General features: G+C 42.9%; 1 protein-coding gene across 1 annotated transcript; it reads right to left on the bottom strand.

Annotated features, from left to right (window-relative positions):
• Positions 1 to 1284: 1284 nt before the first annotated feature.
• On the bottom strand, positions 1285 to 17787 carry RSAD2 (radical S-adenosyl methionine domain containing 2). The gene is made up of 6 exons (XM_027113864.1): positions 17417 to 17787; positions 12893 to 13054; positions 11092 to 11321; positions 8876 to 9025; positions 5876 to 5908; positions 1285 to 4140 (listed from the first exon to the last, which is right to left on the bottom strand). The coding sequence occupies exons 1-6, from the start codon at positions 17763 to 17765 to the stop codon at positions 3976 to 3978; spliced, it is 1089 nt and encodes a 362-aa protein (XP_026969665.1). The 5' UTR covers positions 17766 to 17787; the 3' UTR covers positions 1285 to 3975.
• Between the last annotated feature and the right edge of the window lie 290 nt (positions 17788 to 18077).

An 18077-nucleotide genomic window follows, 5' to 3' on the forward strand; every position in this document is an offset into this window, starting at 1 on the left:
ACTGCTTTTTTTAGAATACCATTGAATCTCTTCTCATCTTTTTGTGTGAATTGTTAAGAACTGACTGTTCTCATTAAAGTGTAAGAATGCTAATTGGCTTTAAAACCTTCATAAGATATTAGTGGAAAATAAAATTGAGTAAGGGCTCAATTCTATTAAAACTATGCATTACTGGACATATGCATGAAATTAATTAGCAGTTGCCTCTGGGTGATACAATTATGGGTAATTTTTATTTTCTTCATTTTGCTTTACTTTGCTTTTCAGATATTCTCCAAATGCATATTCTTTTTAGAATCATGGGGGGAAAATGTGGTTAAAGTCTTTCTGGTCTTTCAAACCCAGCTCAATGGCATCTGGGTTGAAATTGCTATGTGGGTTTTCTGCATAATTTCCCATCCTTTTCCCCTGACTGGTACGACGTAGGCCAGCAGTGGCTTGACACTGGGTTGTGTACCCCAGATGTGGCTGTCCGTGTCCCAGCCACGATGACAGAGGACCTTGGCTGCCCCTTCAGTCTCTTTCACTGTCTTCAAGCCCCTGGATTTGACCTCTGTCCTGGGGGCTGGAGCCCAGTGTTGGCCTGTATCCAGGATGGGAAAAGGTAGTGGGGCCATATCCTTCTTGAAGAAGTGAGTGCTTGTAACCGGAGATCAAGTGCAAGTACATGTCTGGGAAATGCCGCATGTCCGAGGAGGACGAGTCTGCGTCTGGAGGATGTGAGGTGGGCATTGGAGCTAGGGATGTGAAACTCTTAGCTCCCACAGCCAGGAAACATGTGGGAGGGAGAAACAGGCTGACAGAGGAAGCAGTGGCAGGGCCAGCCTGATGCATCTGAGGTGACTGAATAGACCGCTTGGAACTGGGTGCTCGGGGGGAGCTCTGCACGTCCTTGGACTCCAGGGTGCCAGAGGCCTGCCCTTTGGACTGCTGACCAGGTCACACTCAGAATGGTGGTTCTACGACCACTCGTACCCTGGGCTAGTACTATTCCTGCTGCCTGTCTGCAGGAATTCATTCCTTCAGAAGGGATCAAGTTTTGGACACTGGGCCCCCAAGAGGCTGGCTTTTATTTTAGAACACAAGGAGTTTTTTCCCCAGGGGCTCACCTCTGCTCCATCTTGTTGCCCAGTGGGTTGGTTGAGATGTGCTTGTTAATTATTGATAAGCTTCTTGCTTATCAAGAAGCTTGCCTTTAGTGAGGGTGGTTTGTAAAAGCATGTAATTACTTTAAAACACACACCAAGGAGAGACTTCATTACATTGACCCACTGAAAGTGAAGGTAATGTACAAAAAATACTTTAATGTATTATAACATCTTACAATACAACAGACCAGTAGTCAAGAGCATCATATATGGAGAAAAAAATATACATATTTACATATATTTCTCTAAAATTAAGAATGTCCTAAATATACTCAAGAAAAAACCTTAAAATCTTATTGCATGATTAGTCTTCAACTAATTGCAGTGAATGAAACAGTCCTTTCAACAGAAGAGCAGCCTACGGGATGAATTATTGCCTGATGGAGCCTCATTGAGAATTTGTCCGCCTGTTTTAGTATCATGATTCTCGTTACTGATCCAACAACTAGACTCCAAACTCCAGATTGTCATAGAATAGGAGCTGACATTTCAGATGATTCAGCCAAATGATCTCATTCATCTTCAGACTTAAACAGGCAACTTTCATAGCATTTATCACTAAATAACAGAGATGGTTCATCCTTTCTAAACCAGTACGCTGCTACTAATGTCTGATCTTTCTAGGTTTCTTAAGACAAAATTCTATGCATAGTATCACAAGCCAAACTAAGCAATAATTGAAAGCACCACAGAATACTTGCCTTTAACACTTAAATTGAGACACCTCACTTAAATTACCTTTTATTTTCCTAATAAAAAGGAATATGTCTCACAAAGCTGATACACATATTTAAAAACTGAAACTATAAAGCAAAATGTTATAAAATCCAAACTTGAATTTTACTCTAATGATAAATGTCCTGACTTCTCCCACTTAAGAAAAATGAACATTTGAATATTTTAAACATGAAGGCTTTGAAAATTCTCTCAGTGCATAAGAAAGGGGGTTGTGGTGTAAAAACAGCTGGAAAGTGCATTTAAAATAGCTTATTTGTTTTTCTCTTTTTCTGATTTTTGTTCATTTTTGTATTTTATTTTTTTGTTTTTTTCTCTTTATATATATATATATATATATATATATATTTTTTTTTTTTTTTTCCTGTGTTTTGTTTTATACTTCCCTTTGGGGAAAGAGAAATGCAGTTTCCCTCAACTCGAGAGAAATTCACTTCAACTCAGAGGATTTGGGCTTCAGATTCAGATTTTGTTTCAGATTATAATAATTGAGCATCTACTGGATACCACACAATGTCTTCTGTGCTTTCACATATGTGCCCTTTCTCTGTGGAATAATGTAATGGTCAGCAAAGTAAACTCATGTTAAGTAAGAAACAAAAAACCTGTTTTATGGTTATCTGATTATATTAAGGTCGTCATGGTTTTAGATACTATCAAGACCCACAGAGGAAAAATACTTTCTAATTCTTTTTTTTTCCTAAAAACATAAAATAAAATGGAAAATACATGACAACAATTCTATCACAGAAGACACACAAACATATTTCAGTTGAATTACAGTGATTTAAAATTTGAAGTAGGAATATCTTTTCTGGGGAAAAAAAAAAAAAAATCACATAAACCACTTTCAAAATCACCAAGTGTTGAAAAAAGATTCTGAAGCGGAATTTCTGCATGGCTGCATAGCAGAATCAGGCAACATTTAAATGCCACCTAGTGGCCAACTCTGGAACTGCAGCTGGATTACAAGAGTTCTTTGAGCAAAAAATTGTCCATGATTTTGCTTTTGTAAAACAGTGATAGGAACTTATTATTTCCCAGGAAATGGTATATTGTCTAGGTTGCATGAACAAACTGAATGTGGTATTTCCAAGAGGAGAATTTTTTTTTCTTGTCCCAATTCAGTGACATTTTCCCTCAAGCTCTTTCTTAGCCTAGCAAAGGAAGGCTCTGGATCTTATATTGACCTAGATTACATTCTTATTCCAAGTGATTCGGAGTTAAATGGGAAATATTATATTGTGCCACAGCTTCATTTACAGAAAATTCTGGTTCATCCTGCACTCTTCGCCACACCCTTTGCTCCACCTTTGCCTGCTGCTTTTGCAGATGAGTTCATGCCAGTCCAGGAACGTGTCGCTTTTCAGGGACACAGGGACGACCAAGCAAGTAAACTCATATGCTGTTGCCTGACAGACTCAGCAGATTCACACAGCAACCCAAGCCCTGACCCCATGTCAACTTCCTCACTAAATTTAAAGCACACCTTGGTTTTGTTAAGAATCTTGGAAGAGAAAGGGGAGCCCCAGAGATCACTCACATTCCTGGAATAGTCGGCGTGGGTCAGGGCCATGCAGAGCCCCGGGGAGAGGAGTTATCTCCTTCTAGGTACTTATCAAAGCCTGGTAAGATGAGCATTTCTTATTCTTTGAAACATGTATGGACTATTTCTAAACTTCTGGGTAAAAAGTCCAAGACTGCAGTGATATAAAGGTCGAAAAGGAAAGAGCCTCACCGCAAGCAGAAATAATCGGGGGAGATAATTTGTAATTTTTCCATATGGGAAAATAACTATCAAATGCAAGGACTAGAAAAATAACTTCAAAATGGAAATATAGGAGTCAGTAAATACTACTCAAAAATTAAATCCATAATAAGCTAATTAAGTAAAGTTAATGGTCTTGCATGTTCTAAGGATTTCAATTTTCCCAGTTATTTATCTGTTCAGTTACCACAGGCAATCAGATTCCACGTACGACTGAAAATCGAATTTGGGGCCGCTGGCAGTGCCTACGGGAAGCAGGGCAGCCACGCGCTGAGTGCCAGGGCGGTCCCCACAGATGGGCTGAAGGTTGGTCAGCCTTCAGCTTTACCAGTCCAGCTTCAGGTCCGCCTTGCTCCATACGTATTTCCCTCCTCGCTTGAGGAACATCTTTTCATCAAAGCCGCTGAATTTTATAGCTTCTTCTACGCCAACATCCAGGATGGACGTGGAAGGATCCTTCCTCCCGTTTCTGCAGTTCACGAAGCGCATCTAGGAAATTCATGACAGAAATTGGGATATTTCCTGTAAAACTCAATTTGGGGGATCAACTCAAAATGACTTTTGATGTTCCAATCATTTCAACAGATGTTTGTGGAGAGCTGTGAACCAGATGCTTCACTGGGGACGTTGAACTCTGGGGACATCATCTCTGTACTCAACCAGCTCCCATCACCCACGTGAACACCTGAGACCAGGTAAGGGCATGATAAACAGAATTATATACACGTGCCTGTCCCTCCACTGGGGGACGGGGTAATCAGGAAAGGTTTCCAAAAAGTGTTGCCATCTAAGTTATGTTTTGAAATTGTAAACTAGAGAGAACAATATCGTAAAAGCCCAGAAGCGTGAAACAGTACTGTGAGTTTGGGAAATTTCAGGTAGATGATATTCCTGGAGTGAAAACTGTGTGTGCAGGAATTTAAAAAAAAAAAAAAAAGTGTAAATAAAAAAAAAGTGTAAAAGCTTCTTTTACGAAAGGGAGATAGCATGGTAAGAAAGGTGATACAGAGGCGGGCAGGTCCCACATCAAGAAGAGTAGCACATGCCCTGCTAAGGGTCTTGGTTTTTATCCTAGATTAAGCATCTTACAGACAGGAACCAGATCTTCACACCTCTGTGACCTACCATGGCACACAGCATTTTGTAGTAACACTTGTTGAATCAAAATGTTCTTAGATTGCCAAAAGTAAATTTTGCTCCTACTCTATTTATTCCAACTGTACAGAAACCAGAGAGTTTGTGGAGGAACATTGGTCAAAATCCCCAGCCAAAAAAAAAACAATCCCCAGCTAGTCATGGTACTCCAAAAATAAATTCTGTTTGACTTTTCCTCTCTACCTTGAACCCATTAACTGAACATTTGTGTTACCACCTTTTCCCCTCTGCTCCTTAAAGAAAGCACATATTGACAACAAATGAATGACTGTGAATCATCACTATTTAACTTGAAAATAATAAAATATCAAAAGTCACAGTAAGCATTTCTCGAAACACCAAATTCAGCTTAAATATAGAAAAGCCATGGTTCTCGTTGGAGCTCATTTCTTAAAAACAGATCTTTGAATGGAATTATTTGTCCAGTGCTAGAAATATTGGCAAAAGTTTATGAATTGGGACAGAAAAAGAAAATAAAAAGACACAAGGAAAGGGAGAAGTGATTTGTTTTTCAGTTTGGAGAATGATGGCATATCTCTTCCTTTGGAAGGCAGTGGGGTAGGAAGGTACCAGTGGCTTTTGGAGAGGAACTGTAACCTCTTCTCTCCAAAGCCAAGAGCTATCTGTCAGAGGACAAGCTGGCAGCATCTGAGGTATTAAAGGCAATAACGTCAAGGGTGACGTGTCCTTCCTGCAAAGATCCCTGGGTGTCCCTTGGCCAGAGAACCCAGCTGAAGATGGCGTAACAAAGGACACTGCTTTGTGTGATGTCAGCTCCGTGCGACACCCGTGGGTCCATAGCCATAGGGAAAAGACCCTCGAGTGCGGGTGTGTGCAAACACTGGGACCAGATTCAAGCCATTGCCTGCCCAGCCCCTTAGCTCAGAGATGGACACAGCGAAGTAAGGGCTCTATAATATTAATGTTAGTCGGTGACAATAAAAACATGAAATGCTGGCCAGAAAGAATGAATATAGACTAAATGGTTATGCTGATTATAACTCAACCCTGACCTTGCCGCTTAATGAATTGTTAAGGGATCATTTTATAATGCATTAGACATACTCACATATTCATCCAGAATAAGGTAGGAATCTCTCATCTGCAAAGCAGAAATCACACACCAATTTAGTCTCGAGCATATTTTTCAGTATGTATACTCAACTGCCTGTCTTACCGTGTTTGTGTGTTTGTGCTTTATTATTTCTGGAGGCCACATTTCTTACATCTCTTGAGTGTCTTTAGATGCGTCCCTTACAAAGTGAGCCATCTGCCAGTGCCCCATACCCACCTGACACTCATCTCCGAGCCATCTGTTTGTGTCCATTCGGATTCTAGCAGATTCTAGCAGGCTGGCTTCTGCCCCATGCTGGAAGGGTCACATGCCACTCTGAAAGCTCCTCTGACAGTGAAACCCCCAGGCTAATTTCCCCATTTCCTCTAGCTCTGGGGAACCCTGTCCTTCATTGTTCAATATTCCCTGTGTCCGCCGTGCCTCTGATGGAGCCCCTTTTCAGTGAATAAAGCAGAATCCCTTTAATGCTATTACCTGGGAGCTTATCTGAGGATTTTAATATTACTTACGTTACTTGTAACTAGTTATGCCTTCTATAGGTATATAGAGAGTGTGCCTACACTCTCATAGGAAGGTATACCCTCTATATGTACCCCATATAGGTAGGAGTCTGCAAACGTTTTTCTGTAAAGGGCCAGAGAGTAAATATTTTCAGCCTCATAGACCATGTGGTCTCTGTGGCAACTGAAAGCCACTGTAGACAATGCTTAGAGAGGAAGCATGGCTGTGTTCCACTGAAACCTTCCTTATCGACCTTGAACTTGCATTTCGTATACTTTTCATGAGTCACAGATGTCATTCTTGTTCTGATTTTTTTTCCAACCGTTCTTGGCTTGCATTCTGGGTTTGTCCCACGGGCTGTAGTTTGCCAATTCCTCCTTTGCATGGCCAGTTCGGGACCTTGTTCCTGAATGTCTGGAGGTGGGCCAGGCATCAGCATCACCTGGGAGCTGGTTAAAATGCTGAATCGTGGGTCCACCTCAGACCTGCTTGCTGGTTTGCAAACTTGGGAGTTCCCTGGGTGAAACCTTACCCACGTCAGAGGTAAAGTGAGCTGACCCCACCTATGTCAGAAGCAGAGTTCACCGACCTCATCTACATAAGAGGCATTGTTAGCTGATCTCACCTACATTGGAGGTAAAGTTAGCTGAGCTCACCTATGTCAGAGATATAGTTAACTGACCTCACCTCTGTCAGGTATAGTTAGCTGACCTCACTTACAAGAGAGGCAGGGTTCGCTGACTTCTCCTATGTCAGAGGTGAAGTGAACTGACCTCACCAAAGCAAGGGAACCGACACACAAAGCTTGTCTTGGGTGACCTGCAAGACAAGAAGACCTCAGCACCCTCTGCTCGTCTTAAAAGTTTATAGAGAAGCCTGAGCTGGGTTCAGTCACATGTGCCATCCAGATGGTCTCACCGTGGGAGTGTACATCCTGAAGACAGAGGAGGGGTCAGGAGCCTCCACTTGCCCCAGTCCAGCTCTGGGTCAAATAGTGGTCACCTCCTCTCAGTAACTTCCCCAACCCTGCGGACTCTAAATCTGCATTTTAGCAAGACCCTGCCTGGGGGGGGGGGGGGGGGGGGTGGTGTCTGTACAATGAAGTTTGAAATGAACTGACTAGTAAGCTTCTCAGGCTTTGGAGTTGTCCAAACCCCAGTTTGTCCCTTGCTGGGCTCTAAGGGAGGTGAGTTAACTCTGCCTCTGACATGGGTTAGGTCAGCTAACTCTACCTCTGTCACAGGCGAGGTCAGCTAACTTCACCTCTGACACAGATGATGTCAGTTAATATACCTCTGACATAGATGAGGTCAGTTCACTGTACCTCTGACACGGATGAGGTCAGCTAACCACGCCTCTCATGTAGGTGAGATCAGCTCACTTCACCTCTGACATGAGTGAGGTCAGCTAACTCTTTCTGTCATGTAGGTGAGGTCAGTTAACCCTATGACCCAGCCTCAGAGTTTCTAAAATGGGGGTAATATTTCTGGCTCATGAAGCCTCTGTGAAGTGCTCAAAAAGCAGTAATTTATGACATATTTTCTTTGATCTCACATTACCTGTGTAATTAAGACAAATTTTAAAAAGTCAAATAAAATAGGGTAGAGATATGAATATTCTCCTCTGTTCTCTGGCTTCTTTTCAAAAGCTGCTCTGACCCCATTCAGGAATTTTCTTATTCGTACTCTGGTCAACATTACTCTGAAGTATAAGGAATGAATCCTTGTTCTCAAATTTCTAATATGATGTAAGCATATGAGGGAGAGATTCTTTGGTGGAAGATGGGGAAAGCTTTTGATTTTTAAATACTTTAAAAATAATAAAACTACCTATTTTAGAAAAATTTAAAGTCCAAACAGTTATCAAGGTAAACAAAAATGACTGATAATCCCATTATCCCAAGATGACCATGGGATGTGTACATACACACCTTTTTTGCACATTAGGATTAAAGGTCAAATGAATTTTGCCTATAGTTCTTCATTTGTACCTAATATCATATCATGCAAATGTATCCTTGTTCCCTAATATACTTTGAAATAGGTTATATAGTCAGTATAACATTCCATACAGGGAACATGAGCTTACCTGTTCTCTGTAAGTTGAATATCAGGCTACTTTCAATTTTTTACTCCTGTCCCTAACACTGCAGTAATGTAGCTTTGAATAATTTCTTTTTTTTCTTTAGCTTCTTAGAGCACACTGATTATTTACGCTGTCTCTGATAACACCTGGAAGCTCCAAACTGTAGACGTGCTTTGGCTGACGCTGTTTAAATTACATGATACATACATTTGGACTGACAGGATGGATCCAATTTTTCACATTGGAAACCTAAAGATCTAGTGAAACTTCCACCTCAGCCCTGAGACTACTCCCATCTCTCCACGCAAACCCTCCAAAGCCACAGTGTGTGCAGCCCTTGGTGGAGACACTATCCTGTTTGGAGCTAAATGTGTGATGGGGAACAAAACAACATTTGCTTCATACAACCTTCTGGTTAGACTCGGGCACCAGGCAGGGCACGTCTTTGTGGCGGTCCAAGAACGCTTCAAACTCTTCATCACTTATCACGAACGGTTCTGCTTCTCTCAGAGCATCTTCTCCAGAATTCTCACCTTCAATTATGAGGCATTGGAAGACCTGAAACACAAGTGTGGTGTTGGCTCTGTGAAGAGCTTTCCATCTCTTTTTGCCCCAAATCTCATTTCTCCCTGAACCTCTCCTGAGCAAAGAAGACTCCTCCAACTAGGGAACATTCTAGAAAGACACTGCTCTGGGGAAATGAGAACATGCCCTGAAATTTAGGGATATGGTACTAGAAGCCCAAACATTCCCAAAATATAAATTTTTAAAAACTGTTCTAGATTACATTTGATCTAGTCTTATAACCTCATATTTTCAGACTACAAAATAATGGTTGCCTGCAAGCCCAGGGCCTCCCGCGGAGGAGGCTGCCTGGAGGACCAGGTTCTGAACCACGTGAGCAATTGCATAACAGTTGACACCTGATCCAGGTTTACATCAATTTGCAACCTGCAGACCTCAGTGATCTGATGCAAAAACTGTTTTCTAAATGGACAGCAGCTAATCCTCTCCCTCCAAAAAAGTCAGAATTTTGAAAAGGCAATTCTGGAGTGAATCAGGCAAGTGGAAGCCAGAGTAGGGGTCGAAAGATTGGAGAAAAGAGATAGAGAAGAAGTGACAAGGAGCCATGAGCAAACCAAAGTTATGAGAAAAAATATATATAATATGTATTTATAATATATAAGTATAGTACATGAGTGATGACTGGCAGGGGGCTCTAGAAGGGAAATCTAAGAGCTTGGAGCTTAGCCCTCTGGCTCTCCTCTGACGCCTCCACGCAGTGGGTCATAGCCTGGGGTCCTCGCATCACCCCTGTTTCTGTAGCTGTTTTCAGTTCCTCCTGGACCTGGGAGAGTGGCTGATATTCCAGCTTACTCACATATATAACCAAACATCAAGTTCAACATACAAATTAAAACTTTTTAAAGTAAGAAACATTTCTTGTTTCCCATAACCCATTTCTACATGTTACAGGATAACCTCAGGAAAATAATACATTAATCCCTTTCCCATCTCCACAACCCTTCTCTGAATGCTAACGTGGGATTAACAGCACATCCCAGGCAGCTTTGATAGTAAAGGTTTTCTTGGTGTCTAGACAGGAATTCCTTCCCTAGGTCTTCTCTACCTGTGGAAATTCTATCCCTCTGTCCAAGCAGGAGCCAAATACCTCCTCCTACACGAAGTCTTCCTGGCTCTTTGGCAGAAATAAAGCTTGCCTGTTTCACCCTGCCACATTATCCCAGCACACATAGCTTTATATTACAAGAGTTTTCTTTAACTCTTTTACTTGCTAGAATTGAATTCTACATCTTATCTTTAGTTGCATTAGTCTGGGGTTCAGGCACAGACTTTGGATACCTGCATAGCAATCATCGGGGCAGCTTGTTAAGAATACATATTCACACAAACCCTCCTGCTAATCTGTTTCAGGATAGTGGGTATAGGATGAGGCCCAAGAAGCTGATTTGAAACAGTTCCCTGAGTTCATTCTGAAGAACAGCCAGGGGCAGAAACCTTCAGTTTATAATTCTTTGTAAGCATCTGTGCATGGTGGGTGCTGTAAGTCACTGTGAACTGGCTTACGAGTATTTGAACCTTAGACTTTTTAGTAGCTGATAGTGGGGCTAAGTCCTAAAGCACACATCTGGGTGAATGAATCTTGGGAATGAATTTTGCTACCACTTGGGGATGGCCTTTCTCCCAAAAGCTTCTAATAATGCTATGAAAAATGAACTAACAGAATTTATGAAGAACACATACCCATTTATAAATAGGCCAAGAGTTTTTAAGACAAATCAGTCTTATTATTTTAATAAACACATACGAGTTAGACTTCCTATGAACATATTCTTCAGAATATCTCCAAGCACTTCTCATATTCTTTTATATTTACTTTCACAATTTCCCAGAAGGAAATCAGTTATAAGGGGGAAATTGAGGCAAAGAGAATGTAAGTAGTTAACGTTTAGCAGAGCTGAAAGAAGGACCAAGGGCCTGCTTTCCCAACTGGCTCTCTGAGTCCATAGTTCTCTGTATCCTTATCATTTCGGGTTTTGCTGAAGCAAGTCTCTCCTGACCGTTCTCTTAATTACAACTAGCAAAAGCGACTCAGTACGTACCTTCCAGCGGATGGGGTTCAGGGCTTTAATCTGTTCCGTCATGTCCTCGTCCACATTGTATCGATTGATGACAGAATTTATCTTGAAGGCCACTTTGTAATCTTTGCACCACATCCTCAATTTTTGGAGATTTTCCACGTGGTTCTTGTTTCCTTGACCACGGCCAATAAGGACATTGACCTGCTCGTCAAAGCTGTCGCAGGAGATGGCGAGAATGTCCAAATATTCCCCTGAGGGAAAACCGTCACCATTAGGCTTTTCCATCCAAGGATGCAGACATAGGCCTTTAAGCCAGAGGTGGAGAATTGGAGTCTTATGGACCATAGGTAGACATAGGTAGGTAGATAGGTAGACATAAACGTTGTGTTTGTTCCTCCAGACATCTAAAAATATTTCAAACTGTTTGCAACTATTTTGGGGGGATAGATTTAACACAGAATGTAGATTTATGGTGTATCTTTAATAATTTGAGCATATAGCAGCACTAACCTTGAACTCCCATATAGGACCAACGGAAGTTCATAAATGACTGTCCACGTGTCCACTATTAATAATCCTTACACTTTCTTTTTGTCTCCCTACCGCTAATGATCCTTTTTCTTAGGCACTTCCGAATTCACTAATTGGCACCACCTCTCCCGTACAACATTTGAGCTTTTGACCCAAAGGTGCAGCAACCCTCCTGGTCCCTACTCTTTACACCATATTGACAGCATGTAGAGCCCATCCTGGAGAGAGCACGCTGCCCTGGGGACACAGACAGCAAACCCAACCAGTTCTTCTCTGATCACACAGCTCCCTAACCCCGTCTTATTGCTCTGAATCTGGTTCCCAAAGCTTACTTTTGAACTTCTGAACCCCCTCTTTCACTGAGTGACTCCCTTCATGGTCATTTTGATGTTGACTCATTGCCCTGTGGTCTTCCTGTTAACCTTCCTCAGGTGGGCTGTTCTACCCACATCCACACCCAGATCCACATCCAGTTCTTCATCATCTTGGAAGGAGGATTTTATCAGAGATCTCCTGTGAGTGTCCTCAACAGATCACAAGTGCAACTACCCTTTGGATGATTTCAAGCCTCAAACAACTTACACAAAGCAAAGCACACTCCAAGAGTTCAGTTAGAACTGTTTCCCAAAATGATAGTAGTAATAATAGCTAACATTTTTCAAGTGCCTCCTAAATTCCAGGTACTGCTCTCTGAATATTAACATCTATGTAAAACTTAGCTTCCCAGTCTTAGGACCAGGGGTTTGTAACCCTGGGTCGTATAGTGGAATCCCTCGGAGCACCCCAACTTGGCCCGTCCACATACCACGAGGCTCTGATATAATTAGTCTGGAGTCCAGTCCCAGTACAGATATTTTATAAAGTTCCTCAGTAGCCAAATATGCAGCCAAAGGTGAGAACGACTGTTCTAGTCTAATCACTTACTTCGTACACGAGACTACTAAAATAGAGTTATTTCCGAAAATACTTTAAAAATTAAACATGAATAGCAAAGGATAAGGTCAGGGCTTGCAAAACTGCACACTGCGTTCATTCTCCCCACTAGCGGCTCAGCTAAAACTAGCTACGCTGATAATGGACGGAAGAGTTCTGGGGCTAGTCTGTTCTGTTATCTGCCTTGCCATACTTGTTGACTTAGAGCCCTACCAGCTTGAAAAGAGATTAGAGTAAGCCCACTTGTTTCTTCCTCCCTTTGGATTCCCAGCAGGTCTGGCCAAAAGCCCGGGATGGAGGGAAATAGAGCAACAGACCGTGACAGAGGCGGCCGTCCCGTGCCACGTGAGGCTCTCACCGTAATTCTGGAACCACCTCTCCCGGATCAGGCTCCCGTTGCTCACTATGCTCACGCTGGGCAGTTGCAGCTCCTGTTTGCAGAACTTCACCAGCTGGCCAAGGTATCTGCCCCGGTCGTGGAGGAATGGCTCCCCACCGGAGAAGTTGATCTTTTCCATACCTGGGACAGACAGAGCACGGCTTTTCCTTCTAGTTTTCCACTTCACCAACATCCATTATTATTTTAATGGCAAAAGTAGTATATTCTCAATGTAATAGAATGAGATGAGAGAAAAGTGGCACTAGGACGTACGCCCAAGCTCCAAAGCCTTTGGTCTTTCTAAGTGTGCGGGGTCGCCCTCCATCCTAGCTTTCCCAGGACAGTCCCGGTTTATGGAGGACCAAATCTCATCAGTTAGTTTTTTCTAGCACCCTCTTTTACTCTCAGATGTTTCTACAATGGGGCAGTGGTAAATTATAACACCTCACTATTTATACGCTAACATGCTAGGAGGTGGCTTGACGATGAGCATTATTATCCAATAAAAATGCGATCCCCTAAAAGTGTGGTTAGATAGGGGCAGATAACTAGAGAAAGTGAAACAGTGCATTGGCCAGTGGTGTAGCCCGTGAGGAGTTTGAGGATTAGGTCAGAGGTGATGAAAGAATGAGAAAACTGAACGAACAGGATGTAGAGATGTTGCTAAGAGCTTAGACGAGGAGCAATTAATTCACAGTGGTGCCAACCTACAAGCCATCCTGTCCCGGCACACGGATCAATAGCTGATGCTCATAATGCTTGAGTTCTATTCAGTCCGCTCTGTTCAAAAGCCAAAGACATGGGCTTCCCTGGTGACGCAGTGGTTAAGAATCTACCTGCCGGTTCAGGGGACAAGGGTTCGAGCCCTGGTCTGGGAAGATCCCAGATACCGCGGAGCAACTGAGCCCGTGCACCACAACTACTGAGCCCACACACCTAGAGCCTGTGCTCCACAACAAGAGAAGCCACCGCAATGAGAAGCCTGTGCACCGCAATGAAGAGTAGCCCCCCTCGCTGCAACTAGAGAAAGCCCGCGCGCAGCAACAAAGACCCAACTCAGCCAAAAAAAAAAAAAAAAAAAAAAAGCCAAAGAAGTAAATAATATATTTTAGAAGCATCTGCAGCCAGAGCAGTAATTTTAAATGTAATGTACTTTTATTGTTTAAATTTAAAAATAAATTTAAAATTTTAATAGCTACCAAAATAGATTTTCCTCTATTTGCCAGAAATCTTACTTACAGGACACATCACCCATACTATACCTTAACCATTTTAACTAACTTTGGTTTTATTTACTTAAAACTGAGAGGTCATGATATAAAAGTATTAATTATAACTGTAATTGTTTATACTCTATTAAAAAACATATGAGCATTTATTTATTTGTGCCTTGTAACAACTTTTTAAGGTTGATATATGAGTTATCAATATTGTCTGTATTTTAAAGAATATTAAACTGATATTCAGAAAGTTAAATGTCTTGACACATTGTTTAAGTGCTGGAACAGGAACTCAAATCCTGGCCGTGTGAATCAAGAGGCTAAGTTTGTTCCATAACCCCAGACCTCTCTTCATTTGTTCATTCATGCACTAATTCATCCATTCAAAAACATTCATTAGATTCCTATTACCTTCTAGATACTTTGCTAGGCAGCAAGATAAGCAGAATGCTAGGTTTCAACCTTGGAACTCAAACTCTTTGGGGACCCAGATATTAAAAACAAAACACAAGAGCACAATTTTAAATATGCTGCAGTAGGCACTTAGGTTGCTTCCATACCTTGGCAATGTAAATAATGCTGCTATGAACATTGGGGTGCATGTATCTCTTCAAATTAGTGTTTTTACTTCTTTCTGATATATATCCAGAAGTGAAATTGTTGGGTCATATGGTAATTCTATTTTTAGTTTTTTAAGGAACCCCCATACTGTTCTCCACAGTGTCTGTACCAATTTACATTCCCACCAACAGTGTACGAGGGTTCCCTTGTCTCCACACCTTCTCCAGCATTTGTTATTTGTGGACTTTTTGATGATGGCTATTCTGACTGGTGTGAGGTAATACCTCATTGTGGTTTTGATTTGCATTTCCCGGATGATTAGTGGTGTTGAGCATCTTTTCAAGTGCCTGTTGGCCATCTGCATTTCTTCTTTGGAAAATTTCTATTCAGTTCTGCCCATTTTTTAACTGGGTTGTTTGTTTTTTGATGTTCAGTTGTCTCAGCTATTTATGTATGTTGGCTATTAACCCTCTATTGGTCATATCATGTGCAAATATCTTCTCCCACTCAATAGGTTGTCTTTTCATTTTGTCAATGGTTTTCTTTGCTGTGCAAAAGCTTTTACATTTTTTTAAAAGTGTCCATCAATAGACGAATGGATAAAGGAGATGTGGTATATATACACAAAGGAATACTACTCAGTCATAAAAAATAATGACATTTTGCCATTTGCAGCAACATGGATGGACTTGGAGGGCATTAGGTTAAGTGAAATAAGTCAAACAAATATTGTATAATATCATTTATGTGTGGAATCTAAAATAACACAACAAACTAGTGAATAAAACAAAAAAGAATCAAACTCACAGATATAGAGAACAAACTAGTGGTTACCAGTGGGAAGAGGGAAGTGGGGAGGGGCAAGATAGGGCTAGGGAGAAAAAGGGTTATAATTAGGATTATATGAAATCATGTGTGTGAAACTTTTGAAAACTGTGAAGCATTATAGGATTTAAAGAATCTTTCATTCAAGTAAAAAAATAAAATAAATAAAACATGCTATAATACATGCATTTGTAACAAATGCCATGGGATCACAAAGGAAGGTGAGAGGGCATTCATTCTGCATGATGAGGACCAGGGATAATTCTAAGGAGCTTTGAAAGTTCACCAACAGAGACTGAGGTGACAAGCATTCCAGGAAGAGAGAACAGTGCGATCACAGGCTCCACAATGCAGGTGTTGTGGGAGAACTGTGTCACATGATGTGTCCACAGCTTGGGGCCCTTCAGGAATTGGGGTGAAGGATGGCAACACTGAGCTTGAAGCCTGTGCTGACAAGTTTGGGCTTGGAAGCCATGCAAGAGAGCTAAGTGGGGGAGTTAGCCATCAAAATATATATTTTAGTAAGATAACGTGCTTTCAGAGGGGACCCAGAGACAATGAGATGAATTGCAGCAGTCCTGGTGAGAAATAATGAGACCCTGAACCAGACCCCAATGGGAACGGCAAGGTGAGTCAGGCATTGGATGAGCTGTGGATGACTGGGCAGGCGTATGGGAAGCAAAATGAGTCGATCCAGTAAAGTGCAAGCCTACGATCTCACCATATCAAGCACAAAATCCAGCAAAACTAGTGTGTGTGTTAGAGTAAGAGCTAGTGGTTATCCTGGGCAGGAAGGGCAGGGGCTGAAGGGAGCGTGCGCTTTGGGTGCCCTGCTGTTTTCTGTCTAGAGTTGTGTGCTGTTTACCTGGGTGTGTGCAGGTCTGTGCAAATGTATGTTACATGTCTGTAAAAAAGGCAAGCAAGTTGGGGCTTCCCTGGTGGCACAGTGGTTGAGAATCTGCCTGCTAATTCAGGGGACACGGGTTCGAGCCCTGGTCTGGGAGGATCCCACGTGCCACGGAGCAACTAGGCCTGTGAGCCACAACTACTGAGGCTGCGCGTCTGGAGCCTGTGCTCCGCAACAAGAGAGGCCGCGATAGTGAGAGGCCCACGCACCGCGATGAGAAGTGGCCCCCGCTTGCCGCAACTAGAGAAAGCCCTCGCACAGAAACGAAGACGTAACACAGCAAAACTAAATAAATAAATTACTAAAAAAAAAGGTAAGCAAGTTGAGAAAAAAGTTGGCCATGTGGCTGAACTTGCTCTAGGGAAGACAGGAGGACAGATCTGGAGTGGAAGATGTCACCGTAGAACTGGACAGGCTGGGGTCTCTCTGAGATGCCTTCGAGTTACTGACGTGGTGACACTGAGTGAGTCTCCAGAGCAAAGTCATTGCCTTATTCGAGTCGTAAATAGTTTCTCTAAAGTGTCATAGTAAGAACAGGTAAATAATCCAAAATAAAAGTTTCAGCTGTTGCGTTTCTTAAGTCAAAGTGTTTGTATTTGTTTGCAACCTTCCTCATTAACTGTTTCTGGGAAACCCCAAGTGCTTCGGGCCGACTCAGAGTGCAGCACGACCTTGCCGACCTGCCTCGCTCCGCGGGCTGGGCGGACCGGGACCCTGCAGGTGCAGGCGCGGCTCGCTTAGCTTAGCAGCGTCAGGAGGATGGGTTTGCTCCACTTACACCCAGGTCAGCCGACTCTGCGGGCTGGGAAGGCCTAGACACCCATCCCCAAATTCACCTCCACATCCTCTGGAGGGAGGGCATCCTCCCTGTGCTGTGGGAACCGCTAGGATTCTGGGGGAGCCGTCCAGTCCATGCGCGCTCCCAGCCCCCTCCTGTCAGCCAGCCATGTACCAGCTGAGCCCCTGATCTCGTACTGGGTCCGGACTCACCCGCTTCCTTCAGCAGCAGCAAGCCTCTCTTGGCCTCCGCCAGCGGCAGCACGAAGGACGTTTTGGCCGTGTGGAAGCAGAAACCACACTTGTAATTGCACTGGCGGGTGAAGTGATAATTTACGCTGATGGGGGTGATGGGCAGATCGCGGTCCTCTTTGTCTTCCCTGCTGGGCTTCCTTGGTTTTCTCCTGCCCCGCTGCTGCTGGCTCTTCTGGCCCCCTGCCAGCCAGAATGCTGTACTGAGCCGGGGGAACAGGGTCCCCAGGCTGCTCCACATGGAGCCCAGGTGCTGCACGAAGGCGCTCAGCAGCTTGAGAGTGAATGACACGGGTACCAGCATCCACATGGTGGCCAGGTTCCCTGAGGCCGCCCTGCAGCTGCAGGCTCACTTTATATGTGCCCCGGCAACCTGTCACACGGGGAGGAGGGACACACCTTCCTTGACTAACTCTCAGCGGAGCACAAGTTTCGATTTCTCTCTTTATGAAAATGAAAGTTGGAACAGGGCCAAGACTGAAGGCTCAAGGCTAAGACTGACATCTGCTTTCCCTGCCCCGCTGCTTCCCCCTGTCTATAAATAATAGGGGTATAAATAATAGCCTCCTAACTGGATACAGATGGAGAAGTTGTTGCTATCTCATCTCTATCTCCATCTAGC

The sequence above is a fragment of the Aethalodelphis obliquidens genome, unplaced genomic scaffold (genome assembly GCF_003676395.1).
Source record: "Aethalodelphis obliquidens isolate GAN/ISIS:26980383/991018 unplaced genomic scaffold, ASM367639v1 scaffold12, whole genome shotgun sequence".
NCBI lineage: Eukaryota > Metazoa > Chordata > Mammalia > Artiodactyla > Delphinidae > Aethalodelphis > Aethalodelphis obliquidens.